Consider the following 17,861-nt stretch of genomic DNA (forward strand, 5'->3'; position numbering starts at 1 on the left):
ATTAAGCGTCTGCCTTTGGCTCAGGTCATGATCCCAGGGTCTTGCAATGGAGCTGCACATTGGGCTCCTGGCTCAGCGGGGAGCCTGCTTTTCCCTCTCCCACTCCCTCTGCTTGTGTTCCCTCTCTCCCTGTGTCTCCCTCTGTCAAATAAATAAATGAAATCTTAAAAAAAAAAAAAAACAGGATTACAGAAAAAAAAGTTAAAAAAGTAAAGTATTTCTAGTAATAATACCCCTTCTAGGAAACATAATGAAAGAAAATCAAAATGTGCAAGAGAAAAAGTAACGGTCAACATAGATACCTACTGTATAAGGAAGCTGGAATTGTACATCCTAGTTTATACTTTTTTTATTTATTCAAGTTTACTCAAATGCAAATCCCTTGAGTTACTCTGCGTATAAAAATCAAGCTATGCTGTTTAAACACAAAACAAAAGAGACATTTCAGAGTACACTCACCAAATTATCAGGCAATACAACAGATTGTTTTCTAATAATTGCATTCCTATTTACTTTTTAACCTAAAGTTATAGATACAATTATAGAATTCATTATCAGTGTGGTATACAGATGATATTTAGCAAATCAAAACAATGCAGGAAGGTATATAGACAAATCACTTTCTTAAAATTTGAACTATATTATGTAATATATATATATAAAAACCTATATATAAGTCATTTTTATAGTTCAAATGTCACTTACTATGAGATAAATAATGGCTCACATGTAACTAGCATATCTTTAGGCATATACTACAAATTTAGGGAGCAAGGAAATCAGAGTACTTATTAATATTCTGGTGATTTAAAACTTCTAATTAGATGGGGGGACTAAAGTTTTTTTATCTTGTTTTCTTTTGTTTTGAATCCCCAGAAGTAAGAGCACCATTCTTGGAGGTAGTACACTACCATGTCTTACATAGAGGATGTATTACTCTAAAACAGAGGAAATTGCTCTACAGTATACGATATATCTGAAATTAACTAATAAAAGTAGATACTGTATTTAATCTATTCAAATGGCCTTGTAAGCAACTGACACTGAATAATTTTAAAGTAGTTAATAAAAGCACAGATAATTACTTGAATAAAATCATCACAGTAAAACCATCTTTCCAAAACATTTTGTCTCCATTCACTAGTCTGCTCACTAAATTGTATTGCTATAGCATAAGTAATTATTGTCTACTAAATTTTAAATAGGAAACAGAAATAAGGGCATGACAGGCAGAAGACTAATGCAGCTTTTCATATAGATTTTGCTAATTCTAACCACCCCCCCCAAACAAAAATAAGCCACAAAGGAGAGAAATATCAATATAACATTGAAATTCCTTTCAAAGCCACACTAAAAAAATATATTTAGAGGACATCATGTGGCAAAATTATAAACTGCTGCTGACATCGAAGAACAGAGTATACATGCAAAATTTATTGTGGCATTTGATACAAGAGGGGAAAATTTACAACCCATTATTTTTTAAATATGAAATGACAAAATCAGATATTAAATTTAAAAATAAAGCAGTAGCTACTGTTAAAATGTGTATTAGAACGAGTATTTTAGGAATGTATTAACCAAAGATACGAAAGAAAAAGGGATCAAACGTGATTAAATATATAAAGCAAATGAAATCACAGATCACATTAGCCAGTTAATAACATAACTATGGAATAAATACTGGTCACATGATATGTTTTAATACATATCATTATTTTCCTAGATTCTCTGTTATAAAAGAAAACAAATTTCCAAACTTTTAAGTAATTAGGCTGTTTTATAAAATCTTCGTTTTGATTATATTTAACTGAAAAAATTCAGGGAAGGAAATAACCAAAAAGCAATTACTTGTCTTCATGCAAATAAAATAGGTGACTCTCTTTTTTTTTACCAACTGCTCTGCCGTTAAGTAGACAGATAAAAGCTTTCAATTATATAAAGAAAGGGATATTAAACTGATAGTTAATTCTTACAAAAGCAGCTCTTGGTTTTAAACTATTTGAATTCAAATATATGTTTTGGTATATATAAAAAATTCAAATATTATTTCTGGTCCTTCATAAGATTTTTTACTGTATTTTAAACAAAACCATAAGTTGGGGGGATAGAGGAATCCTTAAAGCTCACCAAGTAAAAACCCTGATATTTTAGAGGTGAAGGCATGGAGGTGCACAAAGAGTGAATGATTCATTTGTCATCCAAAGTCACGGTTTGTTGGTGGTTGAGGCTACAGGTCCTTATATTTTCACGCAATACTCTGTGTTAAATAAGTTGCTTCTCTCACATTCTAACTCCATGATAATTATGGTTCATTAAAAGTATTAATAAGAATTATGAATACAAGATGATGATATTGCAGGAAAAAATAGTATGTTTCAAGAGGAACAAAAATACATTTTCATCAGCACTGGGCCCTCTGGAGGGTCAAAGACACATAGTTGAGTTAATGGAATTTTCATCTCATTATTTGGTCATATGAAAACAAATTAATGTACACATGTTGATGCTACTCCTACTTCTTATTTAACTAGGCAAATTTTAAAGCAAATTCAGCAAATTATTTTTCTTTAAAACATCAATTTGAAATAGTATCATCAAAGTTAGGTCTGTAATTAAAACTGGAAAAAATAACTTTCTAAAAGCATGATTTTTCTTTTAATTATTTATAATAAATTTCGTAATGATACAACCATTTATATTTAGCTTGTCTCCCAAAATTATTTCCTAAATTAAAAAAAAAAAGTTTCTCTGTTTCAAAGCAATTTGTTAGCAAATTTTTTAAATCAAAATTTTATTTTTGCATTTCTGCCCATCAATCTGGAAATAATGATAGCTCGTAAGAAAAAAAGCACCAATTATTTTTCAGATTCAAACTTCTCAGAAGTTTTACTTTCATCCTATTGTCTTCTATTTTATAACTTTCAACCAAATTACAAGTGGTAGAAAAATCAGAACCTAATTTTAATGATATTAAAGGAATAGTAAAGATATGGCTATCATGCTTAGAATATATATCTAAATATTTTACCACTCTATGACCAGAAAATATTAAAAATTCTAATGAGTATATCATTACAAAGTCAAATATGAGAAGCAATATGCAAGTCAGCCACAAAATGAATACTTTTCAATTACATGAGCTAGTAGAAAGATGACACATAAAATAGTCCACACAAATTAGGATGGATTCATCCAGAAAAAAATCACATGCTCAGAAGAAAAGCAACTAAAGCCAACATAGTTGTACTAAAAAAAAAAAAAAAAAACTTGCAAAGTTTTAAAAAGCAAAACTGATGAAATTTCAATTAACTAATGTCCACATCGTTTCAATTTCTAATCCTTAAAATCTGACTGAAATCACCAAAGCAAACACTATACACAACCGTTTGCCATTAACCCCCCAACATGCTATTTTTCTAGCAGGTATTTGCTCACATTGTGCCTCTCTGCCCATAAACTCTCCTCAAGATTTACAACTCAAATCAGGTGGGAGGTGTGCCCTTTTTTTTTTTTAAAGATTTTATTTATTTATTTGAGAGAGAGAATGAGAGAGAGAGAGAGAGAGCACATGAGAGAGGGGAAGGTCAGAGGGAGAAGCAGACTCCCCGCTGAGCAGGGAGCCCGATGTGGGACTCGATCCCAGGACTCCAGGATCATGACCTGAGCCGAAGGCAGTCGCCCAACCAACTGAGCCACCCAGGCGCCCGAGGTGTGCCCTTTCTTTGTACTCTCAAAACTTCTGAAGTTTGTCTCTGCCTTCTTCAGTAGATCATGACTCCTTAAGACCAAAAACAAAGTTTTATTTATATTTAACTCCTGAATGCTACAAAAGTATACTCAGCACATGAGGGGCATTCAAGAAAATCTGTTCTTTAACAAACTTCATCAGTCATAGCCAAAACAATAGAATACAAGTCAGATGAAATTAAATCAATGGTACAAGCTGGTCTGTGACAGAGGTTCTTTACTTCTGTTTGAAAGCTTTGTGTGGTTCATACAAGCAAAAAACTGCCACTTGTGTCAGTATTACACAAACATAGAAATAAGAAAAGAAATGCCTTGCCTTCAATTAGTTATTAATAAATTATATAACAAGGTGAACTGTCAATACACACTTGAGGCTACCTCCCTCCTTCCAGTAAGTATTCTCCAGGACTTTCTTTCTTCAAAACTATAATTCTCCAGGACCTTCCTTTATCTCCTTGATTTTGCTTATCCCACTCCTATGTGGTGAAGAACCCTCCATGGGAAAGCAGTGGCAAAATTGGAAGGCCCATATTCAAAACAGAGGCAAATTTTAGGAAAAGCAAGATTATTCACACTGATAGTCTGATCCATTATTAAACAAATACAAAATTATGAAATAGAAAATACTTAAAGATATATGATACTGAATGACCCACAATATCTTCATACATCAAATACTTAGCATAGAACCTATCTATCTCTTAACCCACAAGTATGTATTCTACGTATTAAACCCACTAAGTATCCCACATATTATAGGTGCCTAAATAGAAACAGGTGACATTTCTTATCCCGTTGGCTGGGTGATCAGTTTCCAGTGAGGTTAGGGAGATCATTCTCAGACATTACGAAGATGAAGACAGTCTCCAACGTTGAAGCAAAAAAAAAAAAAAAAAAAGGGGGTTCAATTTTGGCATTAATCCCAACTTTTAGCTTCTTCTATTAGGGATATTTTGCTTAAAACAGAGTTCACCTTAAATGGGACCAAAAAACCCAAATTTTTTAAAAATTGATTTTAAAGTAATACCCACCAAGAACTTTTGGGGTTCTGCTAAGAGCATTAAATGGTCACTAGAAGTAAAATTCTCTGATCTCTAGTACTCGTTTTGTTTTCCTCATAACACCAATGATAATCCTTTAACTAAAGTCTAACTTTTTTATTTTTCAAACTCGAAAAATGGGCATGGTAACACCAAAACAATGTGGATATTAAAAGTACATTCTTAAAGGACTCTGAAATAAAAAGGTAAATGACTATATCACATATAATAGTTAAAGATCATCAAGGTAAGACTGGATAATAGTGCTCAAAATAGCATCAAACTGAAAGGGTTAACAGAAGAGTATCAAAACAAACTTAAAAAAGAAAAAAATTACTACACCCAAAGAAAACATTTTAAAATCATAGTTAAATTCACTATCTAGAGAGGTACATTCAAAATCTTTAGAAAACAGAGACAAAAGATGATTTAATATTTAATGAACTCTATTTGAGAGACTCCAGGAACCAATAACAACCTCTCAAGATCTCAGAAAAATCCAATGCTTGCAGCATGTAAATATTTAGCAGGATAGAAGTTTTGAGAGTACACCACTCTTTCCCCTCTAAGAACACACCACTACCACCAACTGATCTCAATCCTTAAACCACCGAATAAAACCTTGCAACCTTTAGATCTGCACCTAAAAAGGCATCAACTTTTTAAAGCCCAGAGACTCCAATATTAACAGAAGTAAAAAGCAAACCAGAATACTGCCACAACAATATTCAATCTATATATATATCTTAATCTCCCAAAAAGCAACATGTAACCTCCTGGCCATCTATAGTTCCTGCCATACTTTAATAACCCCCAAAGGTCAGGCATTTGTTTTCTGATCAAAGATTTCTAGACCCCCGATTTCTGATTCTTATACTTCCTTAAAATCTATCCCTCCTTCTCCTCAGCAGCCTCTACTCAACCTTCACTGACATTTCTAGTCAATTGCAGTAAGGATTTTTATGTTACTTCCTGTAGACAAGGCCTCAAGCCTCCTGTAGTGCATCCAAACAAGCCCTAGTGTTTAATTAAAATTTTTGGCTTATATTTGGATCTTAGGTATTCTCCCTGATGGTAATTAGAAACTGAGAAAATATATGAAACACAAATTGTCCATTGTTTTATTATAAGGCGCTTTTATAAATCTGAAATAGATGACTAAAGCAAACTGTGCCCTCTTAAGTATTTCATTTATTGAAGCTAATTTCATCCCTAAATAACAAAATCAAGTTGGGAATACTATACCTGAACAAGGGTTCTCTTGGGGAACTATAAGGTCAATACAAATTAACTATGGTCCTAGGACTCAAGTAAAAACCATCTTAATAATAGAATTAAAAGCTGATGAAAAACCTCTGGTTCCATATAACATCTGATCTTCTTTATGGGCCAGATGGGCATATCATGTCTAAATAGAAAATCTGACATAAACTAAGACTGTATTTTAAGAAGCTTGGAAATTTAAGCCCAGTTAAATTTGTAAGGAAACTGAGTAGAAATATGTTTCAGCATTACTATGTTAGATCAGATACAAGTATCTTGAGAAAATCTTGCTTAGCAACTAATTACCTGTATTCCACTCCAAAAAAATAATTTGATCCATTTTTTCTAAGAGCCCTAATTTGAATTATTCACTGTTATTGCAATTTTTCTTTAACTTGTCTTTATTTAAAGAAAAAATGGAAGGCTTCTCTTTTGTGCATTAATGAAAATCATACCTAAGAATTTATTAATTTCAATGACTGTAAAATTCCCAAATGTTTCCAACTAATAATTGAAGATACTACCAAAAAGTTTTTTTGAAAGAAATCCTACCTTCAGGCCTAAAATTCTAATGATCAGAATCTCCTAAAAATATGCATACTGTGGGAGTGGTTATGATGGATAAGCACTGTATAAAATACATCTATACAATGTATAAAATTCCCTCTCCCCTTGACAATGGTCTTCCTTTTAGACTGCTTTCTTTTTAACAAATTTGAGAGTATCAATTTTAAATAGACATAAGCTTCAGTAGTATGGTTCTGCAACCATATAACAAATCAATGTTAAGCTAAGAATTTGACAATTATAATTAAGAAACAATTATGATCCTTCTTGGGGACTCTTCCTTTTTATTGTTATTTTCAAGAAACCACTATTCTTCTAATAACTATCATTTGGGGCACAAAATAATCACCAACTGCCATTTATAGCTGCATTAAAAAACTGGGAAAAAGTGGTGGTGGGGGGAGGCTAACATAATAAAAAACAAAAGAAATATCAGAGTGATATTGCATCTCTTCCTTCACAATGCAAACTATTTTGTTACCAAAGCCTTTTTAACTATCCCTCAAAGGCATTAGAGAAACTTACTTTTTTAAAAGCATGAAATTAAAGAAGAGAATGGTCATAAACATCTCTTAGTGATGCTTTATGTCTTTTATGAGTAATAATGACAAATTTCCAGATTGGTGAGCATAAGGCTGTGTCTACACATAACCCATCTGAAATACCTCTGATTTTACCAACTCCCTACTGCTGTCCCCCAAAATGATTACTGTGTAGACTTCACCAAAGATGCAGGGACGCTGTTACAAATTGGTTTAAGTAACATCCTATAACTTACATAGAAATTATTAAATGAGGATTACTCATTACAAAAACAATAAATTAATGAAATAAGATCATGTACTCTGTAAGAGTAAATCAAAACCAAATTTTCCCCTAAGTAATGTTTAAAAAGCTAAATACAGGAAGATTATACAAGAGAAAAGTCTCAACAAAACTTTCCATGAATTCATAAAATTGAGGTAAAATTTATGTTAAATACCACGAATACAAAGTAATTTATAATAATTGTACTTCCTAGTTTCATATTCTACAATAATTATTTAAAGTATTTTTAAACTTACCCAAATGAAGTAATGTAAACTGGGCTGCCAGTTCCTTTGCATCTTCTAATGTAGTACACAGTTTGTCTGGCATAAAGTAACTCTGGGATCCATTTGCAATAGCAGGAATAACAATTTTATATACCAAGAGTACTTTCCCATCTTGACTTGTTGTTGAATATAAATAATATTCTGGTGGTGCCCAATTATTTTTGTTGCAGTAATAATCCAAATGCATTACCGCAGAATTGAAATGATTGGATTTTAAAGAATACATACTAATTGGAGTAAGCTTTGTTCCAGGAAAAAATGGATAAGTGCATCTTTCAATTTCAGGGGGGCTTGGGCTATGCTGACCATTGAGACGAGCTGGAAGAGTTGGCAGTTTGCCTAGAGTTTTTGGGTGGCTCTCTTCCTTGTTAGCAAACACAATCAGGTTTTCAGAATTAGGGCTAATCTGACCATTAAGATGCTGCCTCCAAGTGTTTTCTTTATTTACTGGTTTTGCCAGTGTTACCTCAATACTTGCTCCATCAATGCATTTTCCATTCATAACAGACATAGCAGCCACTGCATCTTCTCGGTTGAAAAAGTGAACAAAAGCATAATCTCTAAGTTTCTTTACTCGTTCAACTGCACCAGGTTTGAATTTGTTGAATTCTGCTTTAATAGTTTCCTCTGTAGTTGAGATCATTAAATTTCTTACATAGAGAACTTTAACTCTCTGCATGGTTTCCTCATCAACCTCTTTCTCCGGGTCAGCCCAATCTACCTGAATGGTATGGCCCCATAGTTGGAATGTACCTGTAAAAAAAATAAATTAACCTGAAGACAATTAAAACAACTAAAAGTCAAAAACTATTAAGTAAAACTTTCTCCAAAGAAGCAAGAACTCAAATACCTATCAGTGTATTTGGTTAAACACTAGTTTCTCACATGAAAACTTCCATGAAAGTTTATACTAAGGCAAACCCAGCCAGAACTTACAGTGGAATTCATTTCAAGAGTCAACAAAATACATTTCAAAAATAGACTTTTATCAGGGTGCCTGGGTGGCTCAGTCAGTTAAGCATCTGCCTTTGGCACAGGTCATGTTCTCAGGGTTTTGGGATGGAGCCCTGCATCGGTGGGGAGCCTGCTTCTCATTCTCCCTCTGCCCCTCTCCTTCCCTCGCCCCTGTTCATGCTGTCTCTCTCTCTCTCTCTCTCTGAAAATGGGTTAGAGCTTAAAAAAAAAAAAAAAAAAAGACCTTTATCAGAAGAATCAGGTACTGTCCTTTGGATTTTTATCAAACAACACCACCACAATAAAAGCATATATATTCAGTAAATTAGTATATTATTACAAATAATGACTCATTTTATAAGAACAACTCCTTGTTTTTTTAGAACCCTTTATTTTACTTCCTTAGTCAAAAAATCTCTATACCTCTTTAAGGGCATTATATATTTTCAAAATATTGATCTATGAGGTGCTGTCATTTTTCCATATTTACAATAAGGTTAATATGAAAAAATAAACTTTAAAAGGACAAGTTTACCTGGAATTAGTTTTCTCCTAGCCATAGCAGCAGCTCTGTGAGATTCATATTCAACAAATGCAAAACCACGATTTTTGCTCTTATCAGTTGCACTTGGATAAACAATGACATCTACAACTCCTTCTGTAACTTTCTTCATTTCATCCAAAATTTCTTCTTTCTTCTTTTCCTTAGGAATAGCTCCAATAAATAATCTGCAATTATCCAAGCTTACACACACACCAATAAACTTCCCTGGTCGAATCTCATAATTATTAAGAATTCTGATGGCTAATTGGGCCTCTTCTTTTGTAGTGTACATCACAAAAGCATACCCTCGATTTTCACCACTAAATTCCATCATAAGTCGAAATTCATATATCTTTCCAGCTCTTTCAAATACAGGAACTAACTCATCTTCATACATATCACGAGGTATTTTTCCTACAAAAACTTCACAGCCTCTAGGTGGAGGTGGACCTTCCCAACCTGAAAGACAAAAATAAACTAATTCTAGTAAGATATTTCTATGCACTATTCAATGATTCATTCATTCCACAAATTTAGTGTGACTTCTATGTGCTGTGCACTATTCTAGAAGTTGAGGATACAACAGTGAACAAAACAGAAGACCCTTCCCTCATAAGGCTTATATTCAATAGAGAAAAGAGACAATGATTGATTAAGTGCTATGAAGAAAAAGCCACAGAAGAGTTGGTATTTTTGGTGGTCAGGTAAACCTCTGAGCATATGAGGTTGAAGCGGAGACCTGAAAGAAAAATGAGGGAATAAACCTTCAAAATATATCATTAAGAAAGAGCAAGTGTTTTATATGTTAGAACAACATACAGCACACAGACCTGTACAGCTAATGCATACGTGAGGTAGTATTAAAGTGGTAGTCAGTGTTGCCGTCCCTGTGGCCAGAGGTCAAGATTTTATTTTACGTCTAATAGAAAGTTATTTGGAGGGTTCTGAGCAAATCAATTACACTGGCTACTAGTAGAAAGGCAAGACATCGTATTTATATAGCTGTTTCCGTCTGGTTTGCCTCTAGTATAAACACCACTCCTCTGTACTCATTGCTTTCAAAATCCTCCCAAAAACAACTTCCCCTTTAATAGCTAAAGTACTCTTTACCCCAGAGACCCAATCCTGACTTCTTTATAAACCCGACTAGAAAACCTGAAAGACTCCAACAAAAATTGCTGAAACTAATACACAAATTCAGCCAAGTCGGAAGATATAAAAGCAATAATAAAGAAGCAGAAAAAGAAATCAAGGAATTTATCCCATTTACAACTGCACCAAAAACCACAGGATACCTAGGAATAAACCTAACCAGAGAGGTAAAAGATCTATACTCTGAAAACTATAGAAAGCTCATGCAAGAAAATGAAGAGGACACAAAGAAATGGAAAAACATTCCATGCTCATGGATTGTTAGAACAAATAATGTTAAAATGTCTATACTACCTGAAGCAAGCTACACATTTCATGTAATCCCTATCAAAATACCACCAGCATTTTTCCTTTTTTTAAAAGATTTTATTTATTTATTTGAGAGAGAGCACGAGAAGGGGGAGGGTCAGAGGCAAAAGCAGACTCCCCACTGAGCAGGGGGCCCAACGTGGGGTTTCATCCTGGGACTCTGGGATCACAACATGAGCCAAAGGCAGACACTTAACCAACTGAACCACTAAGGCATTCCATCCACCAGCATTTTTCACAGAGCTAGAATAACAATCCTAAAATTTGTATGGAACCAACCACAAAAGACCCCAAATAGCCAAAGCAATCTTGAAAAAGAAAAAGCTGAAGGCATCACAATTCTGGACATCAAATTATATTACAAAGCTATAATCATCAAGACAGTACGGTACTGGCACAAAAATAAACACATAGATCAAGGGAACAGAATAGAAAACCAAGAGGCAAGATGGCAGAGGAGTAGGAGACCTGGATTTCGTCTGGTCTCAAGAACTCAGCTGGATAGGGATAAAACCATTCTGAACACCTACGAACTCAATAGGAGATTGAAGAAAAGAATAGCAGCAACTCTCTGAACAGAAAATTGACCACTTTCTGGAAGGCAGGACGTGCGGAGAAGTGAATCCGAGGAGATATTCAGGAGGATAGAGAACGGGGGAGGGGCCTCCGTCAGCCGCTTCTGGCAAGTGATAGAGCCACGGAGCACAAAATCGGAACTTTTAGAAGTCCGCTCCGCCGAGGGACATCACTCCAGTGGCTAAGCTGGGGGTGGAACACTCTCAGGACAGTGTGGTCTCAGAACCCTCAAGGTGACAGAAAGACCAGGGGTGACTGAGTACGGCAGAGCTCCCAGGTATCGGAGCAGGGAAGCCGGCCGCAGAGACGGAACCGAGGCACGGGCTCTCAGCTCAGGGTTGCCATAAACCGTGATCCAGACACAGTCAGGCCACTGCTCTTCTAGCTGGGACTCAACAAGCGGCAGATCCGGGGAGACCCCACTTCCTCCCCCGGGAGGAGCACCACGGGGACCTGCTGGGTTTGGAGACTCTACACCGAGTCAGGTGCCAGAGATAGAAACACTCGGTCACAGGCCGGGTGAGCACGGAGTGCGGCCAGAGACCGGGGAGACGGGAGTGACTGACTGCTTTTCTCTGGGGGCACACTGAGGAGCGGGGCCCCGAGTTCTCGGCTCCTCCGGGGCGGAGATTGGGAGGTCGCCATTTTCACTCTCATCCTCCAAAGCTGTACGGAAAGCTTGCAGGGAACAAAAGCTCCCGAGAGCAAACCCGAGATTACTTAGCCCCGACCGGCAAGGGCGGGGCAATTCCGCCTCCAGCAAAGACACTTGGGAACCATGACAACAGGCCCCTCCCCCAGAAGATCAGCAAGAACAGCCAGCCAAGACCAAGTTTACTGATCAATTAGAAAGGCAGAACTCCAGAGCCAGGGGAATACTGCACATAGAATTCATGGCTTTTTAACCATGATTCTTTAGTCTGTCAAAGTTAATTCTTTTTAACTTTTTTTTTTTGGATTTTTCTTTTTCCCTTTTTCAACCATCTTATCAATCCTTTTTTTAAAAAACATTTTCATTTTTCATTTTTAGAGTCATATTCTACCCCTTCATAGTAGTTACCCTTATTTTTGACATGTATATATATATAAGTTGTTCTCCCTTTAAAATTTTGAGATACAGTTTCTTCTAAGAGATCAAAATATACCCTAAATCTCTAGTGTATGCCTTTGTTCTAATCTCCTGCCTGATCATATTCTCTCCCTTTTATTCTTAAATCCTCTTCTTTCTTCAAACAACTTATCAATTCCTCTTATAAAATTTTTTATAATTTTCATCTTTACAGTCATATTCCATCCCTTCATCGTATCAACCCTTATTTCTGTACATATATAAGTTTTTCTTTCTTTAAAATTTTGGGAAGCACTTTCTTCTAACAGACCAAAATACACCCAAAATCTAGTGTGTGACACTGATCTATGCACCAGCCTGATCATATCTGATCATATTTTTTTGCTTTGTTTTGTTCTGTTTTTTGTTTTAATCTTTTTTTTTTTCTTTTTTTTTTTTTCTTTCTTTCCCTTTCTTTTCCCGCAGCTTCAGGTCTTTTCTGATTTGTTTAGAGTATATTTTCTGGGGACGTTGTTACCCTGTTAACATTTTGTTCTCTCATTCTTCTGTTCTCCTCTGGACAAAATGAAAAGACGGAAAAAATCACCTCAACAAAAAGAATAAGAGGTAGTACCGACTGCCAGGGACCTACTTAATACAGACATTAGTATGATGTCAGACCTGGAGTTCAGAATCATGATTTTAAAGACACTAGCTGGGCTTGAAAAAAGCATAGAAGTTATTAGAGAAACCCTTTCTCGAGAAATAAAAGAACTAAAATCTAACCAAGTCGAAATCAAAAAGGCTATTAATAGGGTACAATGAAAAATGGGGGTGCTAACTGCTAGGATAAATGAGGCAGAAAAGAGAACCAGTGATACAGAAGACCAAATGATGGAAAATAAAGAAGCTGAGAAAAAGAGAGATAAACAACTACTGGATCACCAGGGCAGAATTCGAGAGATAAGCGATACCATAAGACGAAACAACATTAGAATAATTGGGATCCCAGAAGAAGAAGAAAGAGAGGGGCAAAAGGTATATTGGAGCAAATGATGGCAGAGAACTTCCCTAACAAATTAGGGAATTTGAAGCCTGGAAACAGGCTTCAAAATCCAGGAGGCACAGAGAACCCCCTTCAAAATCAATAAAAATAGGTCAACTACCCGACATCTAATAGTAAAACTTACGAGTCTCAGAGACAAAGAGAAAATCCTGAAAGCAGCTTGGGAGAAGAGATCTGTAACCAGGCGCCTGGGTGGCTCAGTTGGTTAAACGACTGCCTTCGGATCAGGTCATAATCCTGGAGTCCCGGGATCAAGTCCCACATCGGACTCCCTGCTCAGCAGGGAGTCTGCTTCTCCCTCTGACCCTCCAACCTCTCATGCTCTCTATCTCATTCTCTCTCTCAAATAAATAAATAAAATCTTTAAAAAAAGAGAGAGATCTGTAACCTACAATGGTAGAAACAGTAGATTGGCAACAGGCCTATCCACAGACACCTGGCAGGCCAGAAAGGACTGGCATGATATATTTAGAGCACTAAATGAGAAAAATACGCAGCCAAGAACACTATACCCAGCTAGGCTCTCACTGAACACAGAAGGAGAGAGAAAAAGCTTCCAGGACAAACAAAAACTAAAGGAATTTGCAAACACGAAACCAGCCCTACAAGAAATATTGAAAGGGGTCCTCTAAGCAAAGAAAGAACCAAAAAGCAACACAGACCAAAAAGGAACACAGACAATATACAGTAACAGTCACCTTACAGGCAATATAAAGGCACTAAATTCATATCTTTCAATAGTTACCCTGAATGTAAATGGGCTAAATGCCCCAATCAAAACACACAGGCTATCAGATTAGATTAAAAAACAAGACCCATCGATAGGCTGTCTGCAAGAGACTCATTTTAGACCCAAAGACACCCCCAGACTGAAAGTGAGGGGGTGGAAAACCATTTACCATGCTAATGGACACCAAAAGAAAGCTGGGGTGGCAATCTTATACCAGACAAATTAGATTTTAAACCAAAGACTGCAATAAGAGATGAGGAAGGACACTATATCCTACTTAAAGGGTCTATCCAACAAGAAGATCTAACAATTGTAAATATCTATGCCCCGAACATGGGAGCAGCCAGTTATATAAGGCAATTAATAACAAAAGCAAAGAAACACATTGACAACAATACAATAGTGGGGGAATTTAACACCCCCCTCACTGAAGTGGACAGATCATCTAAGCAAAAGATCAACAAGGAAATAAAGACTTTAAATGACACACTGGACCAAATGGACTTCACAGACATATTCAGAACATTCCATCCCAAAGCAACAGAATACACATTCTTCTCTAGTGCCCATGGAACATTCTCCAGAATAGATCACATCCTAGGTCACAAATCAGGTCTCCACTGGTACCAAAAGACTGGGATCATTCCCTGCATATTTTCAGACCACAATGCTTTGAAACTAGAACTCAATCCCTACAGGAAAGTCGGAAAGAACTCAAATACATGGAGGCTAAAGAGCATCCTACTAAAGAATGAAGGGGTCAACCAGGAAATTAAAGAAGAATTAAAAAAAATTCATGGAAACCAATGAAAATGAAAACACAACTGTTCAAAATTTTGGGGATGCAGCAAAGGCAGTCCTAAGAGGAAAGTATATAGTAGTACAAGCCTTTCTCAAGAAACAAGAAAGGTCTCAAATATACAACCTAACCCTACACCTATAGGAACTAGAGAAAAAACAGCAAATAATGCCTAAACCCAGCAGGAGAAGAGAAATCATAAAGATCAGAGCAGAAATCAATGAAATAGAAACCAAAAAAACAGTAGAACAGATCAACAAAACTAGAAGCTTGTTCCTTGAAAGAATTAACAAGATTGATAAACTCCTGCCCAGACTTATCAAAAAGAAAAGAGAAAGGACCCAAATCAACAAAATCATGAATGAAAGAGGAGAGATCACAACCAACACCAAAGAAATACAAACAATTATAAGAACATATGAGCAACTATATGCCAGCAAATTAGATAACCTGGAAGAAATAGATGCATTCCTAGAGATGTATCAACTATCAAAACTGAACCGGGAAGAAATAGAAAACCTGAACAGACCTAGGACAACTAAGGAAATTGAAGCAGTCATCAAAATCTCCCAACAAACAAAAGCCTAGGGCCAGGTGGCTTCCCAGGGGAATTCTACCAACCATTTCAAGAAGAATTAATACCTATTCTTCTGAAACTGTTCCAAAAAATAGAAATGGAAGGAAAACTTCCAAACTCATTTTATGAGGCCACCATTACCTTGATCCCCAAACCAAAGACCCCATCAAAAAGGAGAACTACAGACCAATATCCTTGATGAACATGGATGCCAAAATTCTCACCAAAATACTAGCCAATAGGATCCAACAGTACATTAAAAGAATTATTCACCACGACCAAGTGGGATTTATCCCTGGGCTGCAAGGTTGGTTCAACATCCACAAATCAATCAACGTGATACAATACATTAACAAAAGAAAGAACAAGAATCATATGATCCTCTCACTAGATGCAGAAAAAGCATCTGACAAAGTACAGCATCCTTTCTTGATCAAAACTCTTCAGAGTATAGGGATAGAGGGTACATACCTCAGTATCATAAAAGCCATCTATGAAAAACCCACAGCAAGTATCATTCTCAATGGGGAAAATTGAGAGCTTTCCCCCTAAGGTCAGGAACACGGCAGGGATGTCCACTATCACCACTGCTATTCAACATACTATTAGAAGTCCTAGCCATAGCAATCAGACAACAACAAGAAATCAAAGGCATCCAAATCGGCAAAGAAGAGGTCGAACTCTCACTGTTTGCAGATGATATGATATTTTATGTGGAAAATCCAAAAGACTCCACCCCAAAACTGCTAGAACTCATACAGGAATTCAGTAAAGTGGCAGGATAGAAAATCAATGCACAGAAATCAGTGGCATTCCTATACACCAACAACAGAAGAGAGAGAAATTAAGGAGTCGATCCCATTTATAATTGCACCCACAACCATAAGATACCTAGGAATAAAGCTAACCAAAGAGGCAAAGGATCTGTACTCAGAAAACTATAAAATACTCATGAAAGAAATTGAGGAAGATACAAAGAGATGGAAAAACGTTCCATGCTCATGGACTGGAAGAACAAATATTGTAAAGATGTCAATGCTACCTAGGGCAATCTACACATTCAATGCAATCCCCATCCAAATATCATCCACTTTTTTCAAAGAAAGGGAACAAATAATCCTAAAATTTGTATGGAACCAGAAAAGACCCCGAATAGCCAGAGGAATGTTGAAAAAGAACACCAAAGCTGGCAGCATCACAATTCCGGACTTCCAGCTCTATTACAAAGCTGTCATCATCAAGACAGTATGGTACTGGCACAAAAACAGACACATGGCTCAATGGAACAGAATAGAGAGCCCAGAAATGGACCCTCAACTTTATGGTCAACTAATCCTTGACAAAGCAGGAAAGAATGTCCAATGGAAAAAAGTCTCTTCCACAAATGGTGTTGGGAAAATTGGACAGCCACATGCAGAAGAATGAAACTAGACCATTTCCTTACACCACACACAAAAATAGACTCAAAATGGTTGAAAGACCTCAATGTGAGACAGGAGTCCATCCAAACCCTAGAGGAGAACACAGGTAGCAACCTCTTCCACCTCAGCTGCAGCAACTTCTTCCTAGAAACATCGCCAAAGGCAAGGGAAGCAAGGGCAAAAATGAACTATCGGGACTTCGTCAAGATAAAAAGCTTTTGCACAGCAAAAGAAACAGTCCACAAAACCAAAAGACAACCGACAGAATGGGAAAAGATATTTGCAAATGATATATCAGATAAAGGGCTAGCATTCAAAATCTATAAAGAACTTATCAAACTCAACACCCAAAGAACAAAGAATCCAATCAAGAAATGGGCAGAAGACATGAACAGACATTTTTCCAAAGACATCCAAATGGGCAACAGACACATGAAAAAGTGCTCAACATCGCTGGGCATCAGGGAAATCCAAATCAAAACCTTAATGAGATACCACCTCACACCAGTCAGAATGTGAAACATTCTGTCAAAGATTAGTTGACCATATAGTTGTGGGTCCATTTCTGGATTTTCTATTTTTTTTTTAATTTTTTATTGTTATCTTAATCACCATACATTACATCATTAGTTTTTGATATAGTGTTCCAAGATTCATTGTTTGTGCATAACACCCAGTGCTCCATGCAGAACGTGCCCTCTTTAATACACATCAGATGTTGGCGGGGATGCGGAGAAAGGGGAACCCTCCTACACTGTTGGTGGGAATGCAAGCTGGTGCAACCATTCTGGAAAACAGTATGGAGGTTCCTCAAAAAGTTGAAAATAGAGCTACTCTCCGACCCAGCAATTGCACTACTGGGTATTTACCCCAAAGATACAAATGTAGGGATCCGAAGGGATACGTGCACCCCGATGTTTATAGCAGCAATGTCCACAATAGCCAAACTGTGGAAAGAGCCAAGATGTCCA

At 36.4% G+C, this 17,861-nt stretch overlaps 1 protein-coding gene across 1 annotated transcript in view; it reads right to left on the minus strand.

Moving 5' to 3' along the window:
* The window catches only part of RBM46 (RNA binding motif protein 46), a 58,536-nt gene that overhangs the window by 22,123 nt on the left and 18,552 nt on the right, over nucleotides 1-17,861 (minus strand). Inside the window, exons 3-4 of the mRNA XM_088019720.1 lie at nucleotides 9,204-9,671; nucleotides 7,685-8,467 (exon numbers count right to left, since the gene is read on the minus strand). Of these exons, the coding sequence (XP_087875846.1) occupies nucleotides 7,685-8,467; nucleotides 9,204-9,671 (1,251 nt within the window). The remainder of the gene's footprint in view (nucleotides 1-7,684; nucleotides 8,468-9,203; nucleotides 9,672-17,861) is intronic.

This window comes from Eumetopias jubatus, unplaced genomic scaffold, assembly GCF_037043125.1.
Source record: "Eumetopias jubatus isolate StellerSeaLion01/CBP00866 unplaced genomic scaffold, mEumJub1_p1.0 scaffold_2, whole genome shotgun sequence".
NCBI lineage: Eukaryota > Metazoa > Chordata > Mammalia > Carnivora > Otariidae > Eumetopias > Eumetopias jubatus.